The following is a 20,804-nucleotide window of genomic DNA, read 5'->3' as shown; positions in this document are numbered from 1 at the left end:
CTCTCTCTCTCTCTCTCTCTCTCTCTCTCTCTCTCTCTCAACACATATAAAAGGCTGTTTTCTCATTTACAGTTTTCGTTCCTATATATATATATACTGTATATATATATATATATATATATCTCTCTCTCTATATATATATATATTCCCTATAGATATTTACCCCGTTTACCTGCAAATGCATGCAAATAATAAACTGCAATGTCATGTGAATGTAACAGAGATATAGATGATAATCAAACTCAATAATAATAATTCAAAAACATTAGGTAAAATGTGCATTGATGCATGATACTAATGATCTCTCAATAAAGCGGACCTTGAAGACATTTTAATAGTTCTCAATCTAATATTGTCATATCGCATGCATCTACTTCAAATGGATGTTGTTTGGCTCTCTGCAGCTCCTCTATGGCCGCCTCAAGTAGCTGCCGCCGTCAACCAGGCTGGACTCTTGGCGCACACATACGCTCTGCCGCAGGCGCCAGCTTACAGCCAGGGCGTCCAAGCACCCATCGTCGGTGTGACCCCGGCGCTCCAAACCCCCCATCCACAATTACCCACACACTACCAGCTCCCACAGCAGCCTTCACAGCCAATGACCAACATGGTCCTCAACGTCCAGAGCCAATCCCTCGCCGTCGGCGGCCTGCCTCCAATGCCCAGTGTCTGCCAGGTCGCCCATCCCGTCCACACGGTGGTGGGCAACGGCCATTTGACGCATCCCATGGTGCAATCCGCCACCATGAGCTCCTCGCCGCTGCCCACCAACGAGCCGCTGACGAACGGCCAGCAGGAAACCGCCAACAGCCTGCAGATGCTGAGAACAGTCGGATTAGGGAAATACGAATTCACGGACCCCTGGCATCCCAAAGGTAAATTATATTTCAGCCACAAGTTTTCCTGGACATCATAATGTTTTGTTGCGCTTAGGGATGTTCATTTTAACCGTTTAACCAGTTAACTGACCGTAAGAGTTTTGATCAATTAATACAATCAGATAAACAGTTTAAAAAGTCATTTAATTATTAATTTTTTCAGTAATTTATCAAAATATTTAAAAAGGTTTGCTGCATGGTTAAAATACGCTATGCGTATAAAAAAATGTTTCTAGGGGTTTATAAGTCACATTTTATTATTTAATTCAGAAATGGGCCTAATGCCAACTCTATATAATGTATGTATGTATGTTTATATGTATATATAAACTATGTATATAAACATAGCTAGGCTATTTTAGTTACCCTCACTCTTTGAATTAACAGTATTTAGAAAATAATTACAAATATAAGCTATAGCAATATAAACGACAAGCCAAAACGAATTAATTTAGGCTAAAACGAAACTGAAACCAACGTTGGGTCTCTGATTCGACACAAAATCAAATGTTTCCCTATTCACGATGTATTTGAATTGCAAATTATTATTTATGTACTTCACTCGCGTTCCAATATCCACGTAAAACAAAATGTTTTGCATAACATCACGGCGGTACAGTGATAACACTTAACAGCACAGATTTTACTACATATTTTTTACTACATAGTTTTTTTTCCATATGTTTGACTGACTGTATTTTATTATGATAATGAACAGGCTGCATTGTCAAGGTAGCAATGCTTAACTGTGTGCGTGCATGTGGCGCCGGCGCAATCACTTTAATGGTTTCCTTCTAACAGTAGAAGAAACTAGTCCTTTTAGTCCTAAAGATAATCAGAATTGTAAAAGGTTTGCCTTCATTTGTGTACATTCACAATAAAAACAAATCTTTGTGCTTTTGTAAAATAAGCCTAAAGAAAAATAGGATGCCGCTTTCTGCCGTCTGTTTCCTTTCGCGCAGCACAAAAATTAACCGAAGCTCTGCATACTAGGCTACTTGTTGCACAGTTTTTCTTTAATTTTCTTAATTTATTAAGTAAAAATATGTTTCTCATATAGGCCTATTTATTCGTTATTTATATATATATCCTAGCTTTATTATGTTTTTCTCCGCTTGCAGAAGCGCTGCAGGTGTGTGATGTGATATGATGACCAAGTGAATCCTCATGTTCTGTTGTTTGCTGCTTTTTGCGCATGTAAAGTTAATCCTCGGGAAACAAATGTTAGTATTTTTTAACGGGTCGCAGACACTTATCCTTTCTAATTTAATTCAATTCTAATTTTAAATAATCTTGACGGTTAACGGTTAACAATCGGTTAACGAGCGTCGGTTGTCGTTTAGGAAAAATAACCGAAATGAACATCCGTAATTGCGCTCCTCTAGTCTCCGAAAGAATCGCTCGCTATCTTCGACCTGCACAACTTGATGATCTTGAATATATTTATTACTTTCCTGCCTTTCACTTTCAATAAAACCCCCCATTCATCAACACCCACAAGACGAGATGAGTCGGGGTGGATTGCCTTTCTTTTCCTTTTGTTTTTCTTTCCTACCCAGCCAGTGGAAGCTCCTAATGATTTTACGAATTAGCTTCTCTGATATTCGGCAGCATCCGGGAACTATTGTGAAGATCAAATCGATTTACGGGGCAGTGGATGCTTCCACAAAATTGTTGGTGGGTCTGAAATGGCAGAAATAATTTCCATATAAATGGAAACCTTATGTAAATATAGTGTAAATGAATTTCAGTTCATATATCAACACAGTCGGGACAGACAAGTTTAATGTACCATAGCTAATTTCTTAGGAATGATTTATTATGGGAAATAAACTTGTGGCGTTTGATGTAACTCGAGTAAGTCTCAACTTTTCCGGTTCTGGTTTTTGGACTCTCGTTCTTCATATTATTCCGTATAAAAATGGAATGAAATATTCAAAAGAAACCAGTATGTAGTTATTGCGTGATATTGTGCCCTAAAGCTCTCAAATCGCCTTGATTTTCTAGCCAGCTACAGGCAGAAATCTATTTTTCTGTCTCCCTGTATTGAATGTCATGTTGAATCGCGTGAGGTATTAATCTTCTGAAGAGAACGCAAGGTGAGTTTGCTCCCCATTTATCTGCTTGTAATTGCTTCTAGGGATGATGGGAAATCAGATGCCACAGACTTTGTTCATTGAATATTGGCAGTTTCTACTGAAATTTACAGTTTAATAAGAACTGGACAGTAGCGAGTATTCTTTCATGTCAACAGAAATGGCAAAATGGTTTGTGAAAAGGTGGTGTTTCGTTTTAGAATTAGACCTGAATGTGAGTTTGCTTTAAAGATTTTAGGAAGGGTGAATAACTTTAAGCTAGAGTTGCATCAGAAAATCTAGCTTTTGCATGTAGAGAGGTGTTCGAATAACCTTAAAAATTGGTGTAGGATTGACGTTGGTGGATTTAGGTTGTAATTTTGATATGATTGCATCAAAAACTGGTCTTTGCATGTATAAAAGTTTTCGATTAGTTGAAAAATTGCTGTAGGATTGGCCTTGGGGCATGTAGGTCATAATTCTGAGAAGATAGTATCAGAAAAAGTGTTTTTTGCATATAGAAAAGAGTTTGATTAGCTAAAAAAAAATATTGGTGTAGGATTTATATTAAAACCATTTTCACTCAGGAATTGCTAGTAAATTTCACAAATAATTACAAAGAAATGGCAAGTAACACATTGGATTAAAGTAGTAGAATTGGATTTTGAAGTAGAAACTCCAATAATAACTCCAACATACTCTAATAAAGTTTTATTATTTAACTGTGAAAAAAAATTTTTACAGTGAAAATTGTGGATGTTTTCAAGGACACCTGATGCCACCAGACAGATTACTGAAACCAGAAGATAAGAGAAATGTGATGCTCTGATGCATTTGAGTTGCACTGCGAAATGGATAGATGCATACATTTATGCTGAGTTTTGGCCGTTCTTCAGACAAAGATTGAGACTTTCCAAAGTGCATTTGAGAAAGTAAGTAATCTGATACAATGCAGGAGGAGCTGAATGCAAACTAATGGCGTCCGAAGGAGACATGCAGCTGTAGGGATAGACTGGTGCACATATATTTCAAATGAAAATGTAGATTTGAAAGATTTGGCCAGAACTGATCTATAAGGAAGGATAATGTGTTATTGAATGGGATTCTTGGGTTAGTGCATTACATGCATTCATTTGGCAGATGCTTTTATTCAAAGAAACTTGCTTTGTCGGTTCATGCATTTCATGGGAATCAATCCCATGACCTTGGCGCTCGACTGTTTGAGCTACAGAACAGTGTGTGGACTAAAGCTCAAACTGATAATGTTGGTGCTATTGGACTTTTTCAGTTGGAAAATTGAAAAATCATAATAGATTTTTCTGTCCATTGAATGTCTGAAGACATGAAGCCTTGCTTACTTTCTCTTTAAAACTAAACCATACGTCTGCTTCATGAAACCCGAGTTCTCCATGTTTCTGTAAGTGTCAAGTCCAGTCTTCATTTCTAACCTCCATCTCTGTTTATCAAGCCCCATGTGCTGCAGTGTGTGGACGCGGATCTCTGACAGTGTGGGTTTAGGATGAATTATCACAGCTTTATCTCTCTAAACAGTAAAAGCTGCTCCATGCAGCTTGATCTGCTACTCCTCTCCTCCGAGAACAGGAGAGACGTCCATTACAATCTGACCTCTTCCTGCTGCACAAACGCTGATTATTACTACCTTGACTTAGATTAGATGCATTGATTTTTAGCAGTGTTCGCCAGGTCAAGCTTCACTATTATCGTTTCCATTTAGAGTTAGTGATTTAACGTTTGGAATTAAATTTCAACACATAATGCAATGCAACACGGAGTTGAATTGTTCCTTAAATTGTGAAGCATTTGAAAAGCTGAATGCATAGTATCTCTCTATTTCCACACATACTATATATGAATTACACGTGCATTGCTTTCTTGTGTGTTTTTGTATTTATAACTAATGAAATCTAAAGTGAAATATTGAGGTTGAAAGGTGTCTGTTTATAGACGTGAGACGAGCATGAAAATTGTGAAATATTGAGTTTGAAAGGTGTCTGTTTATAGACGTGAGAGCATGAAAATTACTTCATACTGATGACATCTGTTATTTATGTAATGTTAATCCTGTTTATATTTTTATGCATATTGGATATTTTGCAATGCATTGCATGGAAAATAAACCTATGAGTGTATTTGAAAAGATTTATGGTAAAAACCATCCTGGAAGAGGAAAACTTCATAAAAGCTCCAAAGGCTAGTAAGCTTCTTAGTATTTAAGGTGCAATTCAGACACAAGCGCTGTTCCCTAGGAGGTAGGCAGCATAATTATGCCTTTTAAGACACCCTCCTTTAGAGAAAATTAAAATCTATGAATGAAGCAAGAGCAATGATTTATAAATGTACTTACTGTTCATTTAGTGCTGAACATCTTTGAAGAATAAGTTTAGTCTAATGAGTATTTAATGGCCTACGTAGAGTGTCCGTTTCATTTAGGATGCAGCCTATATAGGCAATAGACAGCAGAAAGCAAGGTACACTAGAGTTCAAAAGTTTGAGGTCGGTCAGATTTGTTTTAATGTTTTTAAAGAAGTCTCTTCTGCTCACTAAGGCTGTATTTATTGGATCAAAAATACTGTAAAAACAGTAAAATTGTGAAATATTATTACCATCTAAAATGACAGTTTTCTATGTGAATATATTGTAAAATGTAATTTATTTCTGTGATCAAAGCTGAATTTTCAGCATCATTACTCCAGTCTTCAGTGTCACATGATCTTCAGAAATCAATCTAATATGCTGATTTGCTGCTCAAGAAACATTTCTGATTATTATAAGTGCTGAAAAGACTTTGCGTAATTTTATTTATTTTTTTACATTTATGAAACATTTATTTTTTTTGTCAATTTTTTAACATATAAATATATGTATTGTCACTTGAATGTGTCCTTGCTGAATAAAAGTATTAATTTCATTAAAAAAAACTATCTTACTGACCTTAAACTTTTGAATGGTAGTTCACTAGGTTTCAGAACAGAGTTAGTGTATTGTAGTTGGGTATATTATGATTCCGTTATGAGACTTCTGTAGTTGTGTGTTTCTGTTGTATGTGTATTTTGGTCATTTTGAGTTTGTGAGACTAAAGTGCTTCTAGCCACACAAGCTCAATTTCATGCATTATTGCTTTCTGGAATGTGTCAGAACCCAATTCCTAATGCAGCGCGACTACAAGTCACATTCTGAGCATTGCCACAAGGGACAGTATAGCGATCATTAGCATAAACTGTCTTCTACAGTCACTTTTCTCTTTCAGGCAAACTACTGCGATGACAGAACAGGGATTTGAGGAGAATCTTTAGGAAGTTGGTTAAAGTTACTTTTGACATGTAGATAGCAGCTACATGAATAGTCCTACATCTGTTTTAATGTCATTTGAAGAAAATATCACCCTCCTTGACTGCTGAAGTTTGTTTGCGTGCATGTCAAGTATTTGCAATCTGCTTATGTGCATAAAACTTAGTTTTGAGTGCTGTTAGACTGAAACTCAGCATGTATAGTACTGACGCAAGTTGCCTTCCCTTTCAAAGTGATCTGATGCTACCAAAACAAATCATAAAAAGAAAAAAAGATGCTCCATTTTTTGTGCATTTGTTACTGTAAAAATCTGGTAACATAGTTGTTGTGTTTTTATCTTAACGTTGCAGTATCAATGATACACTAGTGGCCAGAAGTTTGAAATAATTCGTGTTTTTTATGTTTTTTGAAGAAGTCATCAATTTGATCATAAGTACAGTAACATTTTTAAATATTATTACAATTTAAAATGGCTGTTTTCTATTTGAATATATTAAAGAAATGTAATTTATTCCTGTGATCAAAGCTGAATTTTCAGCATCATTACTCCAGTCTTCAGTGTCACATGATCCTTCAGAAATCATTCTAATTTGCTGCTCAAGAATTTTTTATGATTTTTTTGTATTATTTATGAAATCCTGATGTCAGTGGGCAGAAATGGAAATATTACCAAGGCAACCATTTTGAATAATGTGCACCGATTAATCATTCACAATAAGATCAGGAACATCTATTGAGGAACATGAGTCAACATGAAATTGTAATTGAAATATCATATGGAGAAAAATAAGTAATGCTTTCTATAGTTTCCTCTTTCTTGCATCAAGAGCTGCGTGCTTGACTTAATCTGAGAAAAAAGAGATGGTACAATAGTCTCATTGAGATCGCTCTGGTTTGTATGCATGTATTCCTACCTTCGCGGTGTGTGTGGCCTGCCAGAGATCATGCTCGAGAACTCCTCATCTCATATCTATAGCTCCATTGTTATTGATTCACACCTCTTTTGTTCTGGAAGGACACATTTCACGAGCTTCTGCATTCTTTCCAGTTCCACCGAGAGAGGAAAGTGCTCTTGGAGGAGCGGCAGACTGAATCGGATTAATATATCTGTTCTCGCCGTCTCATAGCGTAACACTCTTGAGCCATTCAGAAGTGTCTTTATGCCTTTTAAATGTAAACGCAAAGAAAATTCAGTGCCTTAAAGGGATAGTTGAAAAATTAAAATTTGTTGCTAATTTACTCACTTTTTTTTTTTTCAGTAGAGCAGTAAAGAAGGTTTTTAGCTGAAACGGTGATCCTTGGTGATTCATAAAATGCAAGTCAGCAGCTACCGGCACTTTAAGAGTCAAAAAAAGCATATTCAGGTAAGACAAAATTAATATGCATGGCTCCTGACAATATATTGAGGTCTTATGAAGCAAAACAACCGGCCTGTGCAAGAAACTGAATATTATTTACAACATTATTACCTGTAATCCCTTTAGAATCCCGAAGGATAATGTTATGGATATACAGAGAGGTCTTTTTTTTGCCCCGGAGCTGATGATCGTGTTCTCCAGCATGAACTTGTGCTTCGGAACGAGCAAGAAAGTCACAAAGTGTGCTTGCGTTTGATTAGTGACCTAGAAATTGTGCACAAGCTTCAATATTTCTTTTTTTATTTTGAGCCTTAGCTTTTCTTTGTCCTCCGTTTTAAAAAGTTTATTTCCAGGTTTAAATGGAACTGGAGTTCGTTTTAACACAAATGATTCATGCGCAAATGTTAATAACAATTACAAATGCATTAATTTTCCTTTAAAATCTCCCTTCCTGGTCCCGCTAGACTGCCCTGTGCTATTTTATGATTATGGTCTTCTCCAGAGAACACTGACCCACTTAAATGGAGAATAATTTCCTGCCATCCATGCTATCCCTGGCTCAAATTAATAGGGAACATTTTAGGCAGATAATCGCATGTCCTTTTCCTTATTAGTTTGTCAGACGTCTGTGGAACAGCTGTCAGAGGCGTGTGACGTGTTGCTCTAATGAAGCTGAGACGCTTACACCGGCCAATTATTCAAATGACTGCACGGAAAGCCAGCACATGAAATGCAGAAGTGACTTTGAATGTGTTTATTTTCAGAAGCGCAATATCCTTTGTTGCACAGAATTGGGTCTCGTCGTATATCAGCTGCTGTTTGTGGTCGCTTCTTATTAGTCATGAATACCTGTCGCGATCACGGCGTCCTGCTGTTTCAGGGGCTTTGGGAGTTGATGAAGTTATTCCAGCACATAAAATCATTCCGCTTTGGGTTCAGAGATGATTAATTATACATAAATCATGTCAGGTATGACTCATGCATATATTCACCTTATAATTATAATTTGATGAGCATAATTTCCTGGACATGAGGAAGTTTTGGGCTAATCTTAAAACTGAAAAGACCATCACTGGAGAACATTGTAAATGTTTACCAGTTATATTTTATCCCAAAATCTCAAGAAGAAAAAAAAGATAATATATTTATATATAACCCTATATTTAGAAAAAAAAAGTTAAATTATAAATTATTATGATTATTATTTTCAGAAAAATAGGCTTTTTTGGGCCTTTTTTTGTCCCAAAGGCCTAGGACCAAAGGTTAGGACACACTTTGTTTATGTGTGTGTGTGTGTGTGTGTGTGTGTATAATTCCATTTATATATATATTATTTGTTTTTGTTGTTTTGCCTTGTGACATTATTGTCATGGCAATTAATCACATTGTCCCCCAAAATATCATTATCGTTCTTGGCAAAACATCAGAACAAAGTTTTATAATTTTAATAGTTTTACTGAATTTTCATTATATCCATTATATATCGTAAGTCTATACAGGTGTATACATAGTTAAAAATAGAGCCCGACCGATATGGGTTTTTGGGGGCCGATACCGATATTGGGGAGTAAAAAAAAGACTGATACCGATATATTGTCCGATATTCTTTATGTGTAGGCTATATTATAGTACAGTATAGTCAAAAGTTTGGACACACTTCCCATTCGTGTGTCCAAACTTCTGACTGCTACTGTAGATAGAATACAGTGTATATAGCCTACATAAACAGAATATATATACATAAACACATTTTTTGCAATAACTCAAATGTGGTGATTAAACACTTATAATGATGTGACAAACAAAGGCCTTTGTAATGGAGGCAGGGTATTTATCAATTTAACAATAAACTTTATTATTCAAAATGAGTCTGACATCAGTGCACTTAACAGTAAACTTCACTTATAATAAATAATTTGAATAACACAAATAGAACAAACTATATATAACTTGAATTAAGTAATTAAACAAGGTAACTGTGTAGGGCAAGCAAGCTACTGCCAAACCAATAGGGGCAGGTTTATGCCAGAAGAACAGCTTTTCCTAATGTAAAGTGAATAAATAATAATAATGAATAATATTTTTTTTCACAAACTCGGTGTTGTGTATTTTCTGGTAATCCAATGAACATGCAGAACATTCGTATTTAAATCGTCTTTTTGCAGTTTAATATTCACAGATATATTGTAACAAATCAGCTCATGAGGAAATATGAATAATTAATCATAACTAGTTAAAACAAAGGCCTTTGTAATGGAGGCAGGGTATTTATCAATTTAACAATAAACTTTATTATTCAAAATGAGTCTGACATCAGTGCACTTAACAGTAAACTTCACTTATAATAAATAATTTGAATAACACAAATAGAACAAACTATATATAACTTGAATTAAGTAATTAAACAAGGTAACTGTGTAGGGCAAGCAAGCTACTGCCAAACCAATAGGGGCAGGTTTATGCCAGAAGAACAGCTTTTCCTAATGTAAAGTGAATAAATAATAATAATGAATAATATTTTTTTTCACAAACTCGGTGTTGTGTATTTTCTGGTAATCCAATGAACATGCAGAACATTCGTATTTAAATCGTCTTTTTGCAGTTTAATATTCACAGATATATTGTAACAAATCAGCTCATGAGGAAATATGAATAATTAATCATAACTAGTTATAATTAGTTATGAATATTTAGACCCGCTGTAGATATTTAGCTGACCTCTCAGGGTCAACCGTCTTGTCAATTCTAAGAATGTTAATTTCCTTGTTAAGGGAAATAACTTCCTTACTGTACATTTCTACAAAAGCTTGTAGCATAAATCTGCATGATTAAGTGACTCAGTTATGAGCAAACAATGAACCACGTCAAGTGTGATGTACGTATGTGTATATATATATGTGTATGTATATGTATATATGTATATGTATATGTATATATGTATATGTATATATGTATATGTATATATGTATATGTATATATATATATATGTATGTATATGTGTGTGTATGTGTACGCGGCCAGGATAAAAACCAGCATTGACTGAGTGACCGCCATCAGCTCCGGTGGGTTTAACACAGGCTTTAATGCGCCGCAGACGCGTGTCGTGATGCGCAAATCAGCTCTAGGCTCTAACGTCACTGAATCTGCTGTTAAATATGAACCATCCATTTCATCATATCATAATGCAAAACTAAGAATTAGAATCATTGTAAATATGCAAATATAGGTGCGGGTGGGTGGCGGGCAGATAATTTGAAGCAGCGGACTCGGGTGAAGTTTGAGCTTATCCGAGCATCTCTACACTACACTGACCTGGGTCGCCAGTAGCAAACAATGGAGCGTGCTCTGCTGGACAAACTTAACTAATTACACCATTCAGAAGCATGGTGTAAAACATAATCTGCGTTATGTGTTCTGTTATATTATACATATATATATATATATATATATATGTTCTGACATACAGAACACATAACGCAGATTATGTTTTACACCATGCTTCTGAATGGTGTAATTAGTTAAGTTTGTCCTTCTGATATATTATACATATATATATATATATATATATATATATATATATATATATATATATATATATGTTCTGACATATTCGCTGATACCAATATATCGGCGACAGGCTCATATTGGCCTATAATATCGGCTAAACGATATATCGGTCGGGCTCTAGTTAAAAATTTTATTTGTTATAGTGTTATAACAAATTACTAAAGAATACAAATATAGCTTGAAGAAACAGAGAAAAACAAAACCATAAATTACTGTAATGCAACTTGTTAATGTGTTGTATTAAAATAAAGATGTGTATATTGTATTAAAATATAATTATATTACAGCAATCATAATATAATGATATGTATATATATATATATATATGTATATATATGTGTGTGTGTGTGTGAGTGACCAAAGCTTATTTTTAGCAATAATAATAATAGTAATAAAAATAAATAATAATAATAAATGACATGAAGAATGTGAATGGAATTTTTATTTCCAGAACCTGACTATAGTGTTGTATTTGTGTGTAAAAAGGAATAGTACATCCTAAAATGAAATGTCTGAAAAGAACACAACGAAGGGTTTGCAATGACATGTTGGTGAAAAAAAAAAATAAGCACAGCGTTTTCATTTTTGGCTGAAGTATTCCTTTCAATCAAAGCTGCAGACATCATACTGATAAAGTTCAGCATGACAGAAATGACAGCGCTGACTTCTGCTCTTCATTTCTGTTGTTGTTTTTCCTTCATGCTTGATGGTATTCCTCCATTCCAGATGTATTCCTCCATTCCAGCCTTTTATTTGCACAAACAGATAATTTCCTGTTTTTCTTCGAGTAATGATTGATTTTGTCATCATATGCTGTGTGCTTGGATCTCAGATGGTCCGAAAATCACTGTTTCTCTTCTTTCTCTTGTTCTACAGAAATGTTGAAGGAATTGAACCAGCAGCGGCGAGAGAAAGAGTTTACAGACCTGAAAATAATTGTTGAAGGCAAAGAGTTTGAAGTCCATCAAAATGTTCTAGCTTCCTGCAGCTTGTATTTCAAGGACATGGTGAAAAGGTTTGCTTTCCTCCCATCCTTGATCTGTTCTGTTCTTTTCATAGGGTGCTTTTGTGTCGCCTCCTTTTCCCTCCCTGTCTCTTGCAGGTCTGAAGACATCGGTTCCTGTCACAGGGCCAGTAGCCATTCTGTCTGTCCCACCGGCGAACGTATTTCACTGCTGAAAAAGGTCAAGGTGTCGACCGATCTGACCCTTTCATCTCCATTCACTACGTGTGCCGGTTTGCATTTAAATGGGCGAAGAATTTCCATGACTGGGGGTTTTGGTTTTAAATGCTTTGTAAATGTCAAAACAAATGAAAGGCAGATTTTAGGGATGCGTTAGGCATATTGGATCAGCGCTGCGCTCAGTTGTCTGTGTCAAGTGCTTAGACGGGATGTTTTAGCCGTCCCACTTGACCTTTTACCTGCTGTGACTCACTCTGGAAATTCACACACCGCTTCGAGATTAAGGGAACTGCATGCGCGGATCTCGTTTCTGCTTCGGGAAATTCAAGGTTTTTTTGCCGACTTTGCCGTCTTGTATCAATGCTGATCTCAGCAGTCGGGAGTCCCAGAGCCGTAAGACTGACTGCATGTTATTTATGAGGAAAGCCTGATACTGAATCATGTTTACAGGCAAAGAAACGCACAACTCCAGCATCTGTTGTGTGTGTGTGTCACGTGCCCTTCTGGGGAACCCGTGAGGCGAAGTTTGCCACACATTTACAGCAAAATCATGTTTCCATATGCAAATGAGCTTTGTGGCAAAATGTTGGCAGTAAATTTGTGGTGAACTGTTGGAGCTAACCTTTAAAATTGATACTTTTGATTGGAACCTGACTTTTGTTAGCTAGCAGAAAGAAATTTTCAAAGGTAGACATTTTTTGAAAAATTACTAAAGGTATTTTTAACCCTGTAAAGCCTGACATATGAAATAACAGCCAGAAAAAAAGCAGTTTATTTATTTTTTTTTTACCAAAAGGTTTGCATATGCATTTTTGTTGAGTATCATATTTGATACATGAGGCTTTTATGGCTCATATAGTATGATATAGTAAGAATATTGAGAAAAAACATCACAACATATAATGCAATGCAATCCAATGATGACTGAGAGATGAACAAATAAACGCTCCTCAAAAGCCTGATAATCATATTACATTATACATTTGAACATGATTTTTCAAAAAAAAAAAAATGATAATGGATAATAAAGTAAACCTGGTTCATCTTGAAATATTACTAATAATATAAAAGTTATTCTTATGTTTACTATAAAAATCAGTAAAGATTTTACAGCAAACCTCAAACTGAAGGGGGACGTTTGTACAATTATGAAATAGATTGTGTGCAACAAGTTTTGGTCATGTTGATCATTTAAAAGCCTTAGAAATTTGCGTATCAAATATGATACAGTAAACTGTACAGGGTTAATGAAAGTGCACTACAGTACAACTGATTGCACACGTGTTCATCTATCCCTCTCAGCCTAGTTTCAGTCACATCAAATTAAACCTAATCCAGGACGTTGAACACAGAGAACGAACAGATTTCAGTTGGCTTGGCATGTGAAATCGCTGTAATGCTTTCATATTCCCATCTGATATCTATATATCGTGATGCATGTACTTCAGCTTCCAGGAGAGATTGTGCCTGGGAATCTCGGGCGGTTGATTGTGAATTTAGTCTGAGTCGAGCTGATCTATCTCGAGCAGCAGCAATGAAAACTGCATTAGGAGCAATAACTCCGAAGTTTGTTCTCAGTGAAGCATAAAATGTGCTGATACACCTCGCAAAGCGATTTGAGTTCCACTGCCTCTGGAAGCACAGAAACTAGGGGCTCCGGATGGGGAATTTCACACTCATAGTGACGTCTAGGTTGTCGGTTTTAAAACGTAGAGGAAACATTTCTGTAGAACCTAGTGTGCTACCAAGGCAACATCCTAACTGATCTGAAACGCATCATGCACATGGGACTCACAAAATTATTATAATTATAATCATTTATGCATTTAGTAGACACTTTTATCCAAAGCGACTAACAGTGCATTCAGGTTATACATCTTTTACCTGTATGTGTGTTCCCTGGGAATCGAACCCACAACATTTTGCGCTGCTAATGCAATGCTTTACCACTGAGCCACAGGAACATTGACTCATTGATATTGACTCAGCAATTGACTGATATCATGATGAAGTTCATGATTCACAAAAATGTATTAATGCTTTGTTTATGCAATATATATATATATATATATGCACATGTATTTATTTTTGACTTCAGCTTTTTTATTTTGTGTCAGTGCATTCATTTATTTTGGTTTTGTTTTTATTTATTTCAGCATTTATTTATTCACAAACATTCTGCTTTTATGCAATTATTAATTTATTTATACATTTATTTACACGTGTATTCATTTATGCATGTATTTATGGATTGATGCATTTATGCATATATGCTCTTGTATTTTTTTGCATTTCTGCTTTTATATTAATGCATTTTTTAGTTTATTTATGCACATGCATTTATTTATTTGTGTTTATGAATTTATGCATATGTGCGTTTATGCATAAATTTATTGGCATTCATTGCAATTATTTATGCAATTATGAATTTATTTATATATTGACATGTTAATTTATTTATAGATTTATGCATTTATGATTTTATTTTGTGCATTCATTTATTTATTTATTTTATTTAGTTTAGAGTAAGTTTATATTTTATATACACACTGTTTATTTAAATAATTCTCAGTTTGATATGTTTTTTTCACTGAACTTGACGCAATGCATTCTAGAATGCATTCTACCAGTATAATCGTGCACATATGATGCCTGTAGGTGGCTCATCAGGTTCCAGAACAAAGCCATATAGTCACATCATCACCATTCAGTTGAAAAATACATTAGCTCCGTGCGTTTCTTTATCCTTTTCACAAAGTCGAAAATACGTAACCTTGTCAAGCAGAATTAAAGCAATGTGATGCATTTGAACAGAAAGTTCAATCCAGTTCGACTTCATAATGTTCAATCTGACGTTTATATGCGTTTATGTACATAGAACTGTCTGTCTCAGCCTGTCTGCTGGATTTTATTGAATATCTGTGCTTTGTTTCTTGCAGTGCATCCATCATGTTTTCACGTATATATTAGCATAGACACTGCGTTATTAGTCTGAGACGGATAGCTGGCGTTGAAGAGCCCACTTTAGTTTGACAACTCTTGATTTGTTTTGTTCTATTAAACTGGACACTTAACTCAGAGGTTCTAGTGGTTTGATGCCCACTTGTAATTTTTTTGCTGCTTTCTTTTGATCCTCTTAGCTTTTTATGTCTGGAAGAATCAATATAGGCATAAGATAATATAATTAATATATAGTTAATATAGTCCATTGTTTGGAGAGTATAATCACAAAATTATCATAATGAACAATTATTCATGATTCACATTTATTTATGCATTTAAGCATTTATGCATGAATCTATTTGACTTTATGCACGTGCATTTACTTTGATTACGTTTTTTATATTGTTTATGCATTCATTTATTTTGATTTCATTTTTTTATGCATTTATGTATTTATAGAATATTTATTTTATGTGAAATATTATATTAATATAAAAATAAATAATATTTTATAAATAAACATATATTCATTATTTATGAATTTATTTATTTGCACGTGTTTACACATTCGTTTGTTTATGCATTTATTTATGCATAAACTTTTTTTCCCGCTGGTTCAGCTGGTCTAGTTTGATGGTTTAAGAGGAGTTTTTGAGAGTCTTGCAGCCAAAAGGACGTGCAAACCCCTGTAGGCTGATGATCAGCTAAAGAAGTAAATTATACATAAAGCACGGCTAGAAAATTAGTTTCACCTAAAAAAAAGACACTTTGCCATTCAAATAACACATTTGCACTGAAGATTTCATGAAAGCAGTTGCTGATTAAACTGTGCTGAGGTGTGTAATCAGATATAATGTTGTCTGACAGAATGTAATGTCAGCGAACACAGAAACAAAGCAAGCACTCACATTTATAGATTTTTCAGACCGCTTTTTCTCTCAAGGACGTAGGCAATTTAAGTGTGCTCGACATTTCCTGGAAAATGGGAAAAATGGAAATTGTGTCTATTTTAGAGACCCCTGTCATTCTTAAAAGGTTTTTCCCCCTTTGAGTGCCATACTTTCATCACTGTATTTTCCCAGTCTAATCAATATAATAGTCATAGTCCATGGATAAAAAGAAAGATTTTGATAACCATATAATTTTTTTTCTTCTTTTTCTTTTCTTTTTTTCAGGGCAGACATGCGTTTTATACTTGAGAATAAAAGTATGGCCAAAAAGCTCTTTTTCTGAGCATTTTTTAAATTATTATTATTATTATTTATCCATGCACATGTTATTTATGCATTCATTTATTTTCTATTTCATTTATTTTTATGTATTTGTTTATTCCTTTATTTTTATTTATTTATTAAATATGCATTAATAAAATGATGAATTAATTATTTGTTTTATATATATATATATATATATATATATATATATGCGCGCTTGATGCTGCCTGAGAAAATATCCAAAATGCAGTCATGCAGATATTATAAGTACTCCTTCATTCAGGCTTTTTCCCCTTTTTAAGTGCCGTACTTTCGTCACTGTTTTATCCCAGTCTAATAATATAATAGTCATAGTCCGTGGGTAAAAAGTGTGATTTTGATAACCATATAGATTTTTTTTTCAGGGCAGACATGTGATCATACTTCAGAATAAAATCATGGCCAGAAAAGTGTGGAAATAGTGCGAGTGTGAGCGTGATCTCAGGGACAGAGAGAGGGCTGAATCTCAGTTTTCTTTTTCTTTCCCACCTCTTAATGGTCGACTCCTTTTTTTGCCTTTTCTTTCTTACTATTTCTCCTCCTCCACTTATACCTGACAGCAATAAACTTTGCATTTTTGTTTTTCTTTTCAGGAGTAACATTTCTTGATTTTTCAGAAACCGCCAGAGACACCCACCTCACCTCATACTCTGCCTTTTGCCTCCTCCAAGTCCAAGCTCTTATAACGACTAATGTCACGTTCGTACGCAGGCCGTGTTGAACTCTGTTTTGGCAGGTGTTTGAAAGTAAATCCACATCCCAGTCATGGAATGGTCCCTTTCCCTGTAGGATGGCTGCTGGTTCCCTGTGGCAGAACTGATTTTCTATCCCCTCCTTTCCTTCCCTGCTTACATCACGCTGTCTGTCTGTCTGTCGCTTGTAGCATGCGTTTGTCTGTACATTTTTAATAAATACATCTAGATTTTATGGGAGTAGTTCACCCAAAAATTAAAATTTGCTCACATTCAGGCCATCCAAGATGTAGATGAGTTTATTTCTCCATAGGAACAGATTTGGAGAAATTTAGCTGTACATCACAGCAAACCAATGAATGGGTTGTGAATGGGTGCCGTCAGAATGAGAGTCCAAACAGCTGAAAAAACATCACAAAAATCCACACCACTCCAGTCCATCAGTTAACATCTTGTGAAGCGAAAAGCTGTGTGTTTGTAAGAAACAAATCCATCATTAAGGCTTTTTAAACCATCGCTTCTGGTCAAAATATGTGTCCAGAATCCATAATAACGCTTAAATCCGTCTCCTGTTGTCCTCTTACATCAAAATCCAAAGAAATATTTATTTAGAACTAGTTTAGACTTGTTTGCCTTGTAAGCGGTGTTTGATCTGTGCAGATTTCTGTCCTGATTCAAACAAGATGACTTTTTCCACTGTAGGAACAAATGTTATGGATTATGGACTCGTATTTTAGCCGGAAGCAATGGTTTTATGTTAAAACATCTTAATGAAGAATTTGTTTCTTACAAACACACAGCTTTTGGCTTCACAAGATATTCATTGATGGACTGGAGTGGTGTGGATTACTTGTGGATTATTGTGATGTTTTTATCAGCTCTTTGGACTCTCATTCTGACGGCACCCATTCACTGCAGAGCATCCATTGGTGAGCAAGTGATGCAATGCTACATTTCTCCAAACCTGATGAAGAAACAAACTCATCTACATAATCTAAGAGTGAGCGCATTTTCTGCACATACTCATTTTCGGGTGAACTATTCCTTTAAGTGTCTTCACGAAGGCTCAGGAAAACACATGCTGTGATTTGTTTTAAAGAAGAAATGTGTCATTTTTGATGCTAAAATACTTTATTCTATGTCAGTTTCAGTGCAATAGGAAAATGCACCCATTTTACTTTGATAATAAGATGCATTTCTGAATGCAACTTAATTTTATCCATCAGGGAAGTGTTTCTCCTGAAATGTGTTTAAACACCCTTTACATTTTCTTGCCGCAATGCAAAGTTTTTACAGTTTCATTTGCTGCTGATAGGGACTCAGAAATGACACACTTCACCTTTAATGAGCGTGTCTGGAGTAGAATATGAAGCGTAAGCCGAGGCAGAAGAGAGGTTATCATCATTATTAATATTTCCACCTCACTGACAAGTCTAACCGCTTGTTGGACGCGGCCGTCCATTAATGGAACATCATTATGAGCTTTTGTTTCTCGAGACACCTTTGTCTTTTTGCAGCATCCCTGATAATTGAGGTTTATAGGTTTAGTGACTAAAGACATGCACCCAGACAATGGCATAAACCAAAGCCGCGGTGCGTCCGTCTGCCAATCAGCCCTCAGCAGATACGCTAAGCCAGCGGCCCTCTTCTATACGGAGAGCAGCTCATCTCAGCAGCGAGGCAATCTGCACTCTCCATATGCCTTTAAACATGTATTATGCATGAAAATGCATAGCAACTCACTCAGGTTTTTCCTCAAGCGCTGCTGTAGAGAAACTCACAGGCTTGACTTTGAGTCTCACTCGCTGAGCAGCTTTAGTTGATGCTCTTCCAAATGAGTCCATTTCACTTTGCACTGCTTGATAGGTTTTTAATTGCTTCTTAAAGGAATAGTTCACTCAAAAACAAACCCTTATTACCCTCATGTCATTCAGTATCCTGCGTTTTTTCGTTGTAAAATTATTGTAAAACCTTTATGCAGTGATGTAGTGACCACGTCAAACTCCAAAAGGGACCATAAGATGTACTTGAAATGTAGTCCTTACGACTATATTCAAGTCCTCTGAAGTAGTGTTAAGTATTATTACTATTCTAGTAAGTTATTCATATTTTTAATTAGCTTTAATGTTTATATTTTCATTTTGAGTTGACTAAACTCATTTTTCATTAGTTAAAAAAAATTTTTTTAGCACTTCAACTTAAAATATTTTTAGTTGCCAAGACAGCATTTCTAATTTTTATAATAATAATTTAGCTTAAGTTTTTCCATCTAATATTTATAGTTCAGCATTATTTCAGTTAACAAAAATAATAGCAAGTCATATGATAGCATTGTGTGATGAACAGAACAAACGTTAAGTTGTTTTAGAATGAAAATAAAATAAACTTTTTTTTTATCAATATTTTGAGTTAGTTTTTATTTTCAGTTTTCATTTTAATTTTAGTTACAAATTTCTAGCAACTTAAACTAAAAACAAAATAAAAACTAGTAAAAAAATACATTTTGTGAAATGAATGTTATTTTTTATTATTATTTGTATTTGGGTTTTATTAATTTTTATTTATTTTTAGTGCTTATTTTATTTCATTTTATTTTCAGCATTTCTAATTTTAGTTTTTTCTTCTAATGTTTAAGGTGTACGTTTATTTCATGCAATATTTACATTTTATTTCAGCTTTTTTTCAGTTAACGAAAACCATTTTTAATAGTTGTAGTTTTAGTTAACAATAGCAACACTGTTCTGAATTCGTACAATAGCTTTGAGTGAGGAACAGACCTAAAGTCAAGTAGCTATACACTGAAAATACACTTTCCACCCCGCCTTCATTGGCAGCTACAATTGAGATACAACCTGCAGGTCTCTGGTTTAACATCCTTCATACTGTGTCCAGGTTATCGGGGGAGAACAGAAACGGTGAGAAGATGCAGCTGACAATGAGCAACATCAGTTCAGATGTTCTGGAGCTTCTCCTGGAGTTTGTTTACACCGGCTCCCTCATAATCGACTCGGCCAACGCCAAGACCTTACTGGAGGCGGCCAACAAGTTCCAGTTCAACACTTTCTGCAAAGTCTGTGTCTCCTTCCTCGGTAAGAACCTGCCGGATGAAATGTTTCCTAATTTCACCAAAGTCACGCAAAGTCAGTCACTAAATTGCATGCATTTAGTACAACACAATATTCTTTAGTTTGAAATGCTGCCGTAAATGCAGAACATGATTGTAGTTCTCAATCTCTCATGGACAGACTATGGTATTATGCTTTCTAATGAGTTTATTTTTGTAGGTACTCTGAAATCTTGGAATAATTTACTGGAACTTCATGGTGAAGCTGTGAGGGAATATGCTCATTATTCATTCTGTCCGTGTCTCGCTCACTCTTTTTGGATTCTGTTTCCCCTTTCAAAGCTGGAGGCTTGAGTTATGTTGATTGACACACGCGAGCACGCGCACACACACACACACACACACACACACACACACACACACACACACACACACACACACACACACACACACACGCACTCCCCTGGGGAGCGGAGAGAAAG

At 35.2% G+C, this 20,804-nt stretch overlaps 1 protein-coding gene across 1 annotated transcript in view; it reads left to right on the top strand.

The window, feature by feature from the left end:
* LOC107594123 (kelch-like protein 29) overlaps positions 1–20,804 on the top strand; it is a 136,166-nt gene that overhangs the window by 50,407 nt on the left and 64,955 nt on the right. Inside the window, exons 5-7 of the mRNA XM_016284069.1 lie at positions 405–875; positions 12,064–12,202; positions 20,151–20,347. Of these exons, the coding sequence (XP_016139555.1) occupies positions 405–875; positions 12,064–12,202; positions 20,151–20,347 (807 nt within the window). The remainder of the gene's footprint in view (positions 1–404; positions 876–12,063; positions 12,203–20,150; positions 20,348–20,804) is intronic.

The sequence above is a fragment of the Sinocyclocheilus grahami genome, unplaced genomic scaffold, assembly GCF_001515645.1.
Source record: "Sinocyclocheilus grahami isolate Dianchi unplaced genomic scaffold, SAMN03320097.WGS_v1.1 scaffold179.1, whole genome shotgun sequence".
Taxonomy (NCBI): Eukaryota; Metazoa; Chordata; class Actinopteri; order Cypriniformes; family Cyprinidae; genus Sinocyclocheilus; species Sinocyclocheilus grahami.
Note: the sequence above shows the minus strand (reverse complement) of the source record. Positions and strands in the feature narration are given on the sequence as shown.